This window comes from Pongo pygmaeus, chromosome 7 (genome assembly GCF_028885625.2).
Source record: "Pongo pygmaeus isolate AG05252 chromosome 7, NHGRI_mPonPyg2-v2.0_pri, whole genome shotgun sequence".
NCBI lineage: Eukaryota > Metazoa > Chordata > Mammalia > Primates > Hominidae > Pongo > Pongo pygmaeus.
In genome coordinates this window covers 115,299,876-115,315,136 of record NC_072380.2, presented here as the reverse complement: position 1 = coordinate 115,315,136, position 15,261 = coordinate 115,299,876, and the positions used below count along the sequence as shown (strand labels likewise).

Sequence of the window (15,261 nt, the reverse complement as noted above, 5' to 3'; positions counted from 1 at the left end):
CAATGCATATTATGTCAAACAAATATAACTTCTTTAAATATTCACGTGTAATCTTCTCATTTTGCATGTCTAGTATTTGATGCTTTGCTATAAAGCTACAGGTCCACAATCCCTTTTTCATAGAATTCTGAAATCCAAAAAGTCTTTAAAAAAATTTTTTTTATAGCTTCCTTGATGTGACCTTAACTGATTTGGGAAAAAAAAAAAAAAAAAAAAAACTTGACCTGAATCTGTGCTGATTTGAGGCTATTTTTGTCTTTACTTATCCCATTTAGTGTTAATATTCCTAAATTTTGCTTCAGAAATATTGTGGTTGCAGGGTGCTGACTCATTCTCCTGAAGAGTATTACATAACATATGTAAAGTATGTGTACTACATTATTGTTCAAAATCTGGAGAATTCTGAATTCACAAAGATACCTAGTCCCAAAGGTTTCTTGACTAGAATTTGTAAAATTGGCAAGAGAAAATTCCTCATTCCAGAAGTGTGTTATCCTTACAAATCAATAACAGTTTGCTCTATTGGACACCGAAATCCTGGGGTTAATTTTCTGTAGATCAACAATATTATTTGAAAACCGTTAAAAGGAGTTAAAACAGCCTTCATGGAAATTATTTGGCCCATAGCATTGCAAAGCATATAGCTATATGAACTCTGCTTGAACTGGTCCACTAGGATTCCCATGCAGGTAGTCTGAGATCCAGAATTGGCTTCAGAGTTAGGTTTTAAATCAACCACCTGAAGTTTGATGGAATGAACTAAGTATCTGGAAACTTTGGAAGTTGCTTACATAATCCTTTTCTTTCATAATTTAGAATGTGTGTATGATGTAGTATGTGAACACTGTAAAAATATCTTAACAAAATATTTTAAGGTCAATATCAAAGATTAATGGGCCCCTAATTGTGAAAAAGTTTTTGCGAGCCTTTTAAGAAATCCCCTAGGCCAGGTGAGGTGGCTCACACCTGTAATCCCAGCACTTTGGGAGGCCAAGGCGGGCAGATTACATGAGGTCAGGAGTTCAAGACCAGCTTGGCCAACATGGTGAAACCCCATCTCTACTAAAAAAAAAAATACAAAATTAGTCGAGCGTCGTGGCAGGCGCCTGTAATGCCAACTACTCGGGAGGCTGAGGCAGGAGAATCACTTGAATCTGGGAGGCGGAGGTTGCAGTGAGCCGAGATCGTGCCATTGCACTTCAGCCTAGGCTACAAGAGCAAAACTCTGTCTCAAAAAAGAAATCCCCTATGTCTTGATGCTGGAGTAAAGGTTTTCCAGTGGGCTAGTTTTCTATTTATTTTGGTTGTAGGTTCAATTATAATTAATGAATTAGCCTAATGGAAAATATTCTAAAACTTAAAAAGCTAAGTTTGCTTCTCATAGTGGATCCAGTGATGAGGTCAGATTCATTATCACATACCCTTTAATGTTGTGCAGTATGGAAAAGGGATTTAGTTAATTGATTTGCTTAAATGGACTCTTAACAAGTTTGCTTTAACAATTTTTTTTTACCTGGTTGTCATTAGTCGGCTGTATATATTCATGTAGGAACTTCAGAAGAACATCAGCATTTTAAATAGTCACATTTTGTCTCCTAATCTTTAGTATTTATACATGCCTTAGTAGGAGCTCCCTACCTAATTAGGATTATTTTAACTAGGAAAGATTTTTTTTTTTTTTTTTTTTGACAGAGTCTCCTCCTTTCGCCCAGGCTGGAGTGCAGTGGCACAATCTTGGCTCACTGCGACCTCCGCCTCCCTGGTTCAAGTGATTCTTCTGCCTCAGCCTCCCGAGTAGTTGGGATTACAGGCACCCACCGTTATGCCCGGCTAAATTTTGTATTTTTGTAGAGATGGGTTTCACCATGTGGCCAGGCTGGTCTTGAACTCCAGACCTCAGGTGATCCGCCCCCCTCGCCTCCCAAAATGCTGGGATGGAGTTTCGATCTTGTTGCCCAGGCTAGAGTGCAGTGGCGCGATTTCAGCTCACTGCAAACTCCACCTCCCAGGTTCCATCGATTCTCCTGCCTCGGTGTCCTGAGTAGCTGGTATTATAGGCATGCGCCACCATGCCCGACTAATTTTGTATTTCTAGTAGAGACAGGGTTTCACCATGTTGATCAAACTTGTCTCGAACTCCTGACCTCGTGATCCGCCTTCCTTGGCCTCCCAAAGTTCTGGGATTACAGGCATGCGCCACTGCGCCCGACCATAGACCAGTTTTTAAGTGGGATAAATGGCTTTTGCATTTATTACAGAGGTTAGTTTAGCTGAGAAAATTAATACTGACTACCGATTTGTGTGTTCCATCACAGTCTTCACCCAACCTGATCTTGTTTCAGAGTTTTCCAGTTTGGGTCTCCCCACACCGCACCCCAGGTAAACCAATCCCTTTTGTGATATTTAACTTCCATTAGAATAAATGAGATATTGCATATATGGGAAAGTCTTGTAAACCTTAAAATCTAGTATATGGCAGGCTACTGTTCTAGACTGGCCATTGTTCAGATAAGCCTAAGGAGACTCTTCCAAGTGAAGTGCTTACATACTGGTGAGGCCCCAGGGAGCACAGATATTTTGTCTTTCCTCCATTCCAGGGACATCCATGCCCAGTCAAATCAAGCAGTTTTTCACAAGTTAACTAAAGCAGATATTTAGCTCTCCCTTTTCGTTAATCCACTGTTTTTTACATTATGCATGAGTAGAAAATACTGTGTAGCATACTGGGTTACAGGGATTAGGATAGTCAGGTTCAGCCTGCCCAGGCCATAGCCAGCCATCATGAGGTCCAGCCATGGTGTGCATGCCACCATGCCCTGCTAATTTTTGTATTTAAAAATAAAAATTTTTTTTTTACTATTATTTTTTTGAGATGGAGTTTTGCCTTTGTTGCCCAGGCTGGAGTGCAGTGGTGCAGTCTCACTGCAACCGCTGCCTCCTTAGTTCAAGCGATTCTCCTGCCTCAGCCTCCCAAGTAGCTGGAAGTAGTAGGCGCACACCACCAGGCCGAGGTAATTTTGTATTTTTAGCAGAGACAAGATTTCGCCATGTTGGTCAGGCTGGTCTCGAACTCCTGACCTCAGGTGATCTGCCCTCCTCGGCCTCCCAAACTGCTGGGATTACAGGCGTGAGCCAGCATTCTTGGCAGTATGAGCTTTATGTTGACTTCAGATTACTTTTTATCTGCTTCTTGCTCTTTGCTGCAAGGATCCTCTGATGCCCAGTTTGCAAAGATCTAAACAAGTATGGTATCTTAGCTCATGTAGCTTCAGCATGAACATGTTATATTTGGCATGACCAAATGTAGGATGGGGTTATCCTGGTATGTTCAACATGGAAATTCTGACAAAACAATCACCCCAAAAATAATACTCCTAATGAGAGGTTTGCTATCCTAAATTCATGAAGAGCTCCTTCAGATAAATAAAAGGCAAAAACAAGAAAATGAGCAAAAGACTTGCAAACTGTTTGCCACTAACAATCTAGCAGTTCCAGTCCCAGGTATAGACTGTAGTCCCTAGATCAGTGCTACTTAAACTGCCAGTCAGTGGAATAAGGACTCTAATACCAGAATGTAAAGTACCACATTGCCCAACACTGTTTTAGGGTCACATAGAAGAATAAAACTATTAAGTAACAAAGGAATGATGATTAGAGAAGGTCTAAACAAATTCTAAGGGAGATGTACAGGGGCCTCTGAGGTATTGCATCTTATTTCTTTCTTTTTTTTGTTTTTTGAGATAGTCTTGCTCTGTCACCCATGTTAGAGTGCAGTGGCGTGATCTTGGCCCACTGCAACCTCCACCTCCCAGGTTCAAGCTATTCTCCTGCCTCAGCCTCCCAAGTAGCTGGGATTACAGGTGCCTGCCACCGCGCCCGGCTAATTTTTGTATTTTTAGTAGAGACAGAGTTTCATCATCTTGGCCAGGCTGATCTGGAACTCTTGATCTCATGATCCACCCGCCTCAGCCTCCCAAAGTGCTGGGATTACAGGCGTGAGCCACCATGTCCGGCCAGCATCTTATTTCTTAATAACCTGGTTAACTTGGTCTTGGTTGCAATTACTGTATTGCACATGTATTCTATATGTTTTCCTTGGGTGAGTAGCGGACAGGCAGGCAATGAGCTCTGCCTTAAGGTAACCAAAATAGTGTGTCTCTTTAAAGGATTATTCCCTATGCTTAATTGTAACCAGGAAAGCTAGAAAACTTGAAATTAATATGATTGTGTACTTCATGTTGTATTGTAATAGTCATCTTTAATGTTATCACATCTTAATTGCCAAAAGGGATATAAATATTTCACTTGTGTGCAGGTACACACACACTTTAGTACACATACATTTTCTCCGGAAAAAAAATTTAGTCTTCACATTGAATAGTCAAGACATTTTTAAGGGAGTCTAATTGTGTTAATTCCACATGCAAAAATAATATTGCTGTGAGAATTGTGTATTTTGTTTTCTCATTAAACTACATTTTAATATTTATGGTGAGGCAGTTCATTGGGCAGTCTTTACACAGGCACTTCAAACTTAGCCTGTTGGGCTTATAACCTTTGGAAATTTTTACCCCCTTTTATATATTTCCTATTCATTCTTGTTCTTCTCTTTAAAATAAATCTTTAGCAGTCACCTTTAGTCTTCTTCCTCTAGGGTTACTCGGTTTTTTCAACCTCTTCACCTGAAAAATAATTTTAGGGGTATGCATTGTGATTACTGGCTTTCTTATTGAAGCAAGCCTTGTCCTGATTTATCCTGAGTACTTGATGTAGGCTGTTGTTATTGTCTATCACTTATTTTGGGGTCCAGGGTGGCAGAAGTTTACCTGATCTTATGATCACTAAATTTATAGGATTTCCTACCAGTTTCAGTATATAGCTTCCTGGAATTCTTTTGTAGTGGTTCAGACCTACTCAAGGTCTCATATCTATAGTAGATGTCATTCTTTAGAAGCTTCTAGTGCTCTTCTGGTCAATTACTTTTAAAGGTATTCTATGTGGTAAGTAACATTTTCTGTTGTAGGTAGAATGCAGAGGGGACTTAAGCAACATTGTATATTTTTAAAGCTGTGAGCTGGGTGCTAAGTCATCAAATGCCTATGTAAAAATAAAAGTAGAAATGTGCCTAGGCATCTTCAGAGTAACAGTAATAGTATAAATTTCAGAATATCTTTTCTCATTTTTAATAAGTAAAAATCCTTTTAGAAAAATGATTGATGTATTAAGGTTGGGTTTCCTGCTTAGGTATCTCTGAAACAGTATTCTCAACCCTTCAGCTCTCCCTGTTCTACTTCCAGGGAGGTCTTCACTTCAGAAATCCAAGACTCATATTCATCCAGCTTGGTGTCAAGTGGGCTGTTGCTGCCAGAATTATCTTGTGATTATTTGAGAGATGTATCAGTTTCTTCTGAAGTACAATCAACTGTAGAAGCCTTTGTAGCAGGTGTGTAACAAGGCAAGTGCCCAGCTGCTGCAGCCACTACTTTTGGAGCTACCCTGTCGATGAACATGAGGACTCAGCGGCCTCATGAAAGGCTCCAGGGAGCAGTGTGTGGTTCTTTGGAGCCTTTTGTTTCTTTTGGCAGCTCTTCATGGAAAAATGTATTAACAAAAAACACCAATATGAAGGTGTGAATAAGGAATGTTACGTATTTTTTCTTCTCAGTTATGAGTCTAAGAGGAAATTATTAATAAAAGTAGTATTGTGGTTATACGCTACTGTATTAGTGTAAAATAACCTGAGCTTTCTCAACCATATGTTAATAAGGTGGTTGAAAATAGCTTAAAAGTGCTTGTGAGTAGAGAATACTTTCTAGTGTCCATTGGTAATACTAGACATCAGAGCTTTTATTAAAAATAGATTTGCTGTTCAGTTCTAATGAAGAGAATCTAAGATTTACATGGAGTAGTTTTTTTTTTTTCAAGTTCAATATAATTAATTCAAGGTCCAATAGCACCAGAATGTGTTGCAGCCAGTAAATCAGTCCTGTTTCTGATCTGTAAGCCAGAAGAAGTGGTACAGTTTCTTTTGGGAATTATTTCCACTCAGAATTGCAAGGAGATATTTGATATATCACCTTGGTTTGAGTCTGCATTCTTAGTGGAGAGTATGGAGACGTCCTGGAAAGAGTCCCTGTGCGGGGGTTTTTGTTTTTTGTTTTTGTTTTGAGATGGAGTCTCGCTCTGTCGCCAGGCTGGAGTGCTGTGGCACAATCTCAGCTCACTGTAACCTCCGCCTCCTGGGTTCAAGCGATTCTCCTGCCTCATCCTCCTGAGTACTTGGGACTACAGGTGTGCGCCACCACACCCAACTAATTTTTATATTTTTAGTAGAGACAGGTTTCACCGTATTGGCCAAGATGGTCTCTATCTCAACCTCATGATCTGCCTGCCTCGGCCTCCCAGAGTGCTGGGATTACACTGTGCCCAGCCCCCTGTGGTGTTGAAGATTGAGGTAGATTAACTTAGTGAATCTGGCGTAAGGTATAAACTGCTCACCCCCAACACATGCACACTTATTTTCATGCTTGCTCCCTAGAACATGCTGTGTCTTAAGACTTTTGGTTTGACACATTGCCGCCAATTAACTTTAATACCTCCTGAAAACGTTTTGGCAAAATATTTCTTAGTGCTTTCAGTAAGGCATAAATGTCACAACATAAACCTTTCTTTTTTTAACAATGGAAATGTAAACTATTTTTGCTAATATATTAAGAAAACTGCAAGCAGTGATCCCAGAGGTATGATTTGAGCTGCTTTTTTAGGACTCTTTCAGTGAGATTGGGGCACAACATATGAAAGACTCAAGCAACCTACCTCACCCACCTACTTGTCCCTTTTCAGTTGGAAATACTGGGTTTCCAAGTGGCATTTCGTTTGAACAAAGAGTTTGTTGCCTCAAGATATATTAGAAAATTTGACCAGGCATAGTGGCTCACACTGGTAATATCAGCACTTAAGAGAGGCAGAGACATGAGGATAGCTTGAGCCCAAGAATTAGAGACTAGCCTGGCCAATATAGTGAGACCCCATTCTCCATAAAGAGAAAAACAAAAAAAGAAAACTTGTTGCTGAAGATGTTTGTGTTTTACAGATTCTTTTGAGGAACTGGCTTTTTTTTTTTTTTGGCCTTTTAGTCTTTAACAGTAGCTGATAGTTGAGCTTTGCATTCACAGGCATGGGTAGCTTAATGACAGAGATAGATTCTGAGAAATGTGTCGTTAGGTGACATTGTGGTTGTTTGAACATTATAGTGTACATACAGAAACCTAGATAGTACAGCCTACAACACACCCAAGCTGTATGGTGTAGCTTACTGCTCCTAGGCTACCATCCTGTATACCGAGTTACTGTACTGAATACTGTTGACAGTTGTAACACAGTGGTAAGTATCTGTGTATCTAAACATAGAAAAGGTACAGTAAAAATATGGTATTATGAGACCACCTTCATATATTTGATCTGTCCTTGTCAAAAATGTTGTTATGCAACGCATGACTGTACATCTGGATTGCTTGCATATCAAAGTTACGGGCTTCTTTTAAGAATGTGAAAGAGCTGGACAGAGTGGCTCATGCCAGTAATTGCAACACTTTGGGAGGCCATGGTGGGAGGATTGCTTGAGGCCAGGAGCTTGAGACCAGCCTGGGGCAACATAGTGAGACACTGAACAAAGAGTTTTCTACAAAAAATAAAAAATTAGCTGGACATGGTGGCATGTGCCTGTAGTCTCAGCTACAGGGACTGACTGAGTGGAGGTGGAACTGAAGGCTGTGGTGGGAGGATCGCTTGAGTGGTTGAGGCTTCGGTGGGCTGTGATGCCACTGCACTCCAGTCTGGGTGACAAGAGTGAGACCTTTTCTCAAAAAAAAAAAAAGGGGGGGAGAGGGGAGGGAAATTGACCTACTTTGGGGGAAAAATTGACCTACTTTTTCAATACACTTCCAGGGAGTTCATTACCACCACCCCTAAGTTTAAGAACTCTCCACTCTTTGTTGTGAAGTCTTTTGTCCATTTGTTTCTGAGTACCTACTCTGGGCTAGGAATTTACAGCAATCTCAAAGCCTTCAAGAGAGCATCAAAGAGAATAAACCTCCATTAGAGCTTTATTGGGTTTTTTTTGGTTTTTTTTGTTTTTTTTTTTTTAAGAGATGGCTTCTCCGTATATTGCTCAGGCTGATCTCAAACTTCTGGCCTCACAAAATCCTGCCTCAGCTTCCCAAAGTATTGGGTTCAATCAACTACTTTACTGTAGTTCTCTGTATAATGAAAGAAAACAAATGTTAATGTACTGCATCTGTGGATTCAGGTGATCCTTAATCCATTTTGTCAAATACTGCCAATATAGCAAATGAATTTTATTTCATTTTTCCAACAGAATGATTTTGTCACTCAGCTGGGACTTGGTTAACAACTCTGCTGTTACTTCTGAAGTGACAGTTCCATTTCAAAGATGAATAGCCAACTCCACAAACATTTTATCTTTCCTTTAGAGGGGGTCATGTTTTTTCACTATTTTTATTTATATTGATAATGCCACTATATGTCAGCTGTTTTGGTTTAGCCTTCCGTTGATGTTTAAAATTATTTAGCTTCTATAAAAGTCTAATTTATAGTGACAAGAAGCTGGTCAGTGGTTGCCTGGGGTGGAGTTGGGGATTTGCTGCAAAAGGGACATCATATGAAGAAAGGCTATGAGTAGGCGTGATAATGTTTTTATACCAGTGTGAATAAACTTAGCATTTTTCAACAAGTATGAGTGTTCATATGTCTGAAAGGGGTTAGTTGATTATGTGGATATTATAAAGTTCTTTTAAAGAGACTGAGAACTGTGTTGGATTTCCCAAAAAAAAGGAGTCCTGTGTTTTATAGGGATTAGGGATGGGGTGCTGGGGAAACAGGGTTTTCATATTGTTTTAAATGTAGTTTGATCATTAGTATCTCTAGAGCTAACCTACTTAATTATTCTATTCCTCAGTATATAAATGGAGATAATACCATCATTGTGGTTTTAAGGGTTAAGAGAATTAATATTGAATAGATGAAACACTTAGGCTGGGAGACTGCTATAAACATGTTTACTGTTAGATTTAAGCTAGCTTAGCAGGCAGTCAGAGTTGAACCTATGAAATTATATGGTTTGAAAATATTTAGGAAAAAAGATCTTTATCCATATCATCATACTACTATAGCAGAAGCTCTGAAGAATGTAGGTAGTCAGCGAGTAAGACTTGATCCAGTGGGCCTGATGTTTTTTTAAGTACTGAGGATCCTGACTGTTAAAGGAAAATTACCCTTCCTGAGAACACTATGGTTGCAGGAAATGGAGGTTTATCTTATCCTGACTTAAAAGCTAGACCTTCTGTATTTGGCAGCAGTTGCGTGTTGTCGTTTATAATCAATAACCAAAGGTTTTCAAGTAAATACTAAATACTACATATACATTAGACTATGCCCAGAGACTTAGCAACTGAGATACAATTAAGTCCTCATTGAACATCATCAGTAGGTTCTTGGAAACTGTGACTTTAAGCAAAAAGACATAGACAGCAAGCCCTCAAATAACATTTCATTATAATGTTAAGAAAAAAAAATGGTTTCATTTTACCTCTTTTACTTAAAAGACACAGTTTGCAAGAAGCTATTGACATAAAGTGAGGACACAATTTACTTATTTTTTTTTTCCATTTCAAAGTATTTTATTTAGGCCAAAAGTCTTGATTACGTATTTTTTCATTTATTAATAGTAAGATAAATGAAAACTGGCTGCTATGCCAAAAAGGTTAGTGGTGTTAAACTTAACAGGAAGTTTCTACCTTATTTTCTTATATTTATCTTTTTAAAGGAGTGACCTTTTTTTTTTAATTGTTCTTAGTGCTCAGTTGAATATCCCCCAAAATTGGTGCTTTAAATTGCTTAAAATAAACATGTATTATTAGCCTAAAATGTCTATTTTCTGGGCACAGATTTACAGCAGTCCTGTTATAACAATCTTTAGAGAATGTGCAGGTTGTGATTTGACTTCACTGCCAAGTATTAGGTCTATTTAGATAGGCCTCAATTAACTTGGTAAAATAAAAACATCCTCAACTTTTCAGTCTGTGCTATATGGCATGAAAGATCTGATGAGTTGAACTGAATGTAGTTGGCTTCTTGGAAATGAAGCTGTTTGTTTGAAAAGTTAAAACTGAGTATTTGTATTTCATGAAATTTGACTAATACAGCTTATTAAGGACTGTTTTGGTGCAGCCAAAATGCTGACACTTTTAAGAACCATCGAAATGGAGTATACTTTCAGGACAGCGGCCATCACCCAAGGGTGATGCATTAGGGGCATTACCCCTAGTTTGGGGCATTAGGGAGGGTGGAGGGGGGTGGTAGGAGGAATCAAGGACACAGGAAAGGATGTGCAGATTTTAAAATAGACTGCCCAGACAGCTGGTCAATGGCCATTATTAATGTGGCAACCAGAAATTAGTACCAGATATTGAGTAGTATCCTGTCTGGTGGACCTGTTTTATCTCATTTATGTCCAAGTTATTTCCTAAAGTAACCTAAGAACCAGTGAAGTTCGACAAAGAAGATAAACCTTTATGTCAGTATAGTATGTGCTGCCTTAGGACAATGAGTGCTCCGGGGGAGTGGGCAGGTTTATTTTATTGATTTGATTGGAGAGGGATAGATTTAGCCTAAAGCCTTTTTAAAAATCAGATTACTTAGTAACTGGCTCAGGATGTACAGATACCTAACTTACAAATGTAGTTTCTAATTGTGTTATTTTTGCATTTCTGGTAATTGACAACTTAATTGTAGCTCTATTCTAGCCAGCACTGAAACAGATGTTTTTAATTTATATGCTTTATGATTTTTTTTTTTACAACAACCTATTGAAGAAATAATTAAGGTAGTTAACTGAGGTTTAGAGAAATTGATGTAGATTCTCCTAAATGATATAGCCAGGACCAGGTCTTCTGACTCCTAGTCCAGTGATTTCACCAAAGCAACTCACCTCATAACATTGCTAACTTGATATAGCTAGTACTATTTTAGCTTAAGGTAAGGCCTAGGCAGCCTGTATCAAAGCTTCAGATTGTTCCCTCAAGCCACCCTCCACTCTCACCCATTTTTATTACTTTCACCTATTTGGGAATTTTTTTTTTTTTTTTTTTTTTTTTTAGGAGAGACGGAGTCTTGCTATGTTGTCCAGGCTGGTCTCAAACTCCTAGGCTCAAGCAATCTACTGGCCTGGGCCTCCCAAAGTGCTGGGATTACAGGCATGGGCCACCATGCCCAGCCAGGACTTTTATTTATAAGACATTTATCTGCAATTACCTGGCAGTGCTATTACGTGGCTGACAGTATATTGGAAGTTGAGACTGGTATTTTGATTTCTTGGATGCAGATACTTATTTTACTAGCTTTCTTTACTCTTAAAATGGGTAAAATTATGTGTGTTATAGGAACACAAAACAAGATAATAATACAGATTGGGTCTGCAACTCTGTAAGTAAGGTGACCATATAGGCTTGTAATATATGGTGTATATATGTGAGTTACCCCTCCAATTATATTGACCTTTTTGGGTAAATGTATTTTAATTCATGTATTTGCTTTTTTAAGTGGGCGTTAAAGGAAATTAATAATCTGATGTTTCTGAAATTGTAAAATGATTGCATAAATTCCTCACTAAATTAGGCACTTAGCACACTTTCATTGACTCGTATACATTATGTCTATTGAAATAATACAGACTTTTATATAACTTATATTTTGACAGTTTGTTGCATATTCTAAGGACCCAGACATAGGCTTGGTGGCCCGTCTCTTGTCTTTCCTGGTTTATGACTTTCGGCTTTGTGGAATACGGCTGAGATGAAAGGATTTATTGATGATGCAGACTACTCCGTTGGCCTGTTGGATGAAGGAACAAACCTTGGAAATGTTATTGATAACTATGTTTATGAACATACCCTGGTAAGTGCCATTTCTCAAATACAGTGTTTGTCATTTTCCAAGCTCTGAAACATGAGTGCTTTTTAATTTCCAAGATGGTAATCTGATCAAAAGTACTTGGTTCATATGCTATCTGGTTTAACTTGACCTTCCTCCCCCACACCCATTCCCCTTGAGTAGTGATCCATTTTTCTTTCCAGTCCACATTATTTAAAAATCCTCCCTATGGCCCTTTACCTTCCATGCCTTTTAGCATCTGGCACCCACATATGTTCTGTGTATTCTGTTGATGTGATGCCAGCCAACCTTCTAATCAGTACATGGCTTCTTACTCACTTTTCTCAATTTTCTTTTTTTCTTTTTCTTTTTCTTTTTTTTTTGGAGGTGAGTCTCACTCTGTCACCCAGGCTGGAGTGCAGTGGCGTGATCTTGGCTCACGTGCAACCCTCGCCTCCTGGGCTCAAGCAGTTCTCCTCTCTTAGCCTCCTGAAGTAGCTAGAGTTACAGGCGCACACCACCACACCCGGCTAATTTTTGTATTTTAGTAGAGACGAGGTTTCGCCGCTGGTCTTGAATTCCTGACCTCAGGTGATCTACTACCCGCCTCAGCCACCTGAAGTGCTGGGATTACAGGCACGAGCCACCGCGCCCGGCCTCAATTCTTTTTTTTTGCTTGCTTGTTTGAGATGGATTCTTACACTGTTGCCCAAGCTGGAGTTCAGTGGCACGATCTCGGCTCACTGCGACCTCTGCCTCCTGGGTTCAAGCAATTGATTTAGGATCCTTATGCCTCAGCCTCCCCGAGTAGCTGGGATTACAGGTGTGTGCCACCATGCCCAGCTAAGTTTTTTTTTTTTTTTTTTTGAGATGGAGTCTCCCTCTGTAGCCCAGGCTGGAGTGCAATGGCAGTATCTCGGCTCACTGCAACCTCCGCCTCCCAGGTTCAAGCGATTCTCCTGCCTCAGCCTCCCAAGTAGCTGGGATTACAGGCGCCCGCCACCATGCCCAGCTAATTTTTTGTATTTTTAGTAGAGGTGGGGTTTCACCATGTTGGCCAGGCTGGTCTCGAACTCCTGACCCGAGGTGATCCGCCCACCTTGGCCTCCCAAAGGGCTGGGATTACAGGCATGAGCCACCGCGCCTGGCCTAAGTTTTTGTATTTTTAGTAGATGGGGTTTTGCCATGTTTGCCAGGCTGGTCTTGAATGCCTGACCAACATGTGATTTGCCCACCTCGGCCTCCCAGAGTGTTGGAATTACAGGCATGAGCCACTGTGCCTGGTCTCAGTTGTATTCTTCAGTGGATATTAATTTACTTTCAGATAATTTTGGTTGTGTATGTTCATTGAGAATTTGATAATTTATCCTGAGTACTTACTCTCTACTGCTCTAGGAGTCGACTTCTACAGAATCATATACTCACTGCTACTTAAGGTGATTTTCTTTTTGTTTTCTCTTTGAGAGGAAGTTTTGCTCTTGTTGCCCAGGCTGGAGCGCAGTGGTGCGATCTCAACTCACTGCAACCTCGGCCTGCCTGGTTCAAGCGATTCTCCTGCCTTAGCCTCCCAAGTAGCTGGGATTACAGGCGCCCAGCACCAGGCCCAGCCGATTTTTGTATTTTTAGTAGAAATAACAACAAATACCATGTTGACCAGTCTGGTCTCAAACTCCTGACCTCAGGTGATCCACCCACCTTGGCCTCCCAAAGTGCTGGGATTACAGGCGTGAGCCACCGCGCCCAGCCTGGTCTTTTTTTTTTTCTTTCTTTTTATATTAGACTTAACTGATACAATCTTTCTTTATTGGAGAAAATTTCCTGTATTCCACCAAACTTGTTAGGGAATTGTTTTCATGTTACCATTGTTCAGTAATTGAATATCCAAAATTTTCTCCTTCTCTTGACCTTAAGTCTACAGACATGTTCATCTTCCCCTCATCCTAGCAAAAATCCCTTTGTCTTCCTCTGCCATTCAACTTGTTAAAACTTCACATATTGGTCATGAAACTTGTCATATTGGTCAACCAATTTCTGCCAAGCCATTCTTCAGTTGCCACTGGGAAGCTCCTAGTCAAATTTTGATGATCATTCTTATCACTTAACTTTATTCTTCTGACTTTTTGCAACACTTTTCGGGGGTCAGATATAATCTTTGAAATATTCCTTCCATCCCACATCTAAATTAACCCACGTTTAGTAGCATTCAATGAGCATTAGTCCTCAACCCTATTCTTTTCTGGCTCTGGGGTGACACTTCTGTGTTCTCTGAGTCATTCAGTCCACCTTTTGTTTGTCCTCTCTTATTTAACCTTGGTCTTGCCTTCATAACATCCTGGTATTCATCTCCTCCATTCCCACTATCTATCCATCTTTGCACATATCATTATGGTGACCTCCTAACTTATTTCCCTTTTCATTGTCCTATTGTTTGCCTAAGCCTGCTTAATTTTGTTGCATATTCATTAAATACAAGGCTTCCCTGCTCCCTAAATTTGTTTTTTGTTGCCTACTGAGAATTTTCCAGACTCACATCATGGCTAAGGATAAGAAAGGAAGCTGAATACCTTGTTGTTTCATCCCATTTCTCTTGGTGGTACCCATAAATACCTTATTTTTTCCCAAATTAAATATAAACTCTGTGTCTCCGGAATACTATAGATATCATATCTTGGGAGGATGGATAACTTAATACAACTGTTAAAATTCTGCTGCACATAATGTGCGTTTTGCATTTATATCAGTTGGGCACTATATTCTAATAATGGACATTTTCAAATACTGTGAATTAAAGAGTTGAAAACAGTAACATTGTCTTCATGGATTCTCAAACAGGATTTGGATGTTGTACATCCTAAATAAGATTTTTTTGCCTGCTATCTAACACTGAGTAATATATGTTCGGTCCAACATGCATAAGTCATCTCTCTAGTCCTAGAATAGCCACAACTTTAAGGAAGATTATTCTTATTCAGGCTTATCTGATATTTGGTAGACTTGTGTACTTTTAAAATCTAATTTTGACATCTCCATGTGCAGACTAACAACCTTGTCTTTTTAAAAATGGTTTCCTGGTTGGGCACGGTGGCTCACACCTGTAATCCCAGCACTTTGGGAGGCCTAACATGTGGGGATCACTTGAGCTCCAGGAGTTTGGAGGCTGTAGTAAGCTATGATTGCACCACTGCCCTTCAGTCTGTAGCTACAGAGCAAGACCTCAACTCTGAAAAAGTAATAAAATAAGAGGTTTCCCAGTGAAGATGGTCTCTTATTTTACCATGTTGTCTTAAGGTGCAGTTTTAATGGCGATATATA

The 15,261-nt window shown here is 39.6% G+C and overlaps 1 protein-coding gene across 12 annotated transcripts in view; it reads left to right on the top strand.

Moving 5' to 3' along the window:
• The window catches only part of AZIN1 (antizyme inhibitor 1), a 37,861-nt gene that overhangs the window by 8,651 nt on the left and 13,949 nt on the right, over positions 1 to 15,261 (top strand). For 2 of the 12 annotated variants that reach the window (XM_054498360.2, XM_054498365.2), the window contains exons 3-5: positions 2,316 to 2,379; positions 5,298 to 5,443; positions 11,777 to 11,973. In XM_054498360.2, the coding sequence (XP_054354335.1) occupies positions 11,872 to 11,973 (102 nt within the window). In that variant the 5' untranslated portion in view covers positions 2,316 to 2,379; positions 5,298 to 5,443; positions 11,777 to 11,871. Of the gene's footprint in view, positions 1 to 2,315; positions 2,380 to 5,297; positions 5,456 to 11,776; positions 11,974 to 15,261 lie in introns of all 12 variants that reach the window. The other 10 variants (XM_063669015.1, XM_063669014.1, XM_054498359.2 and 7 more) reach the window with 6 other exon arrangements.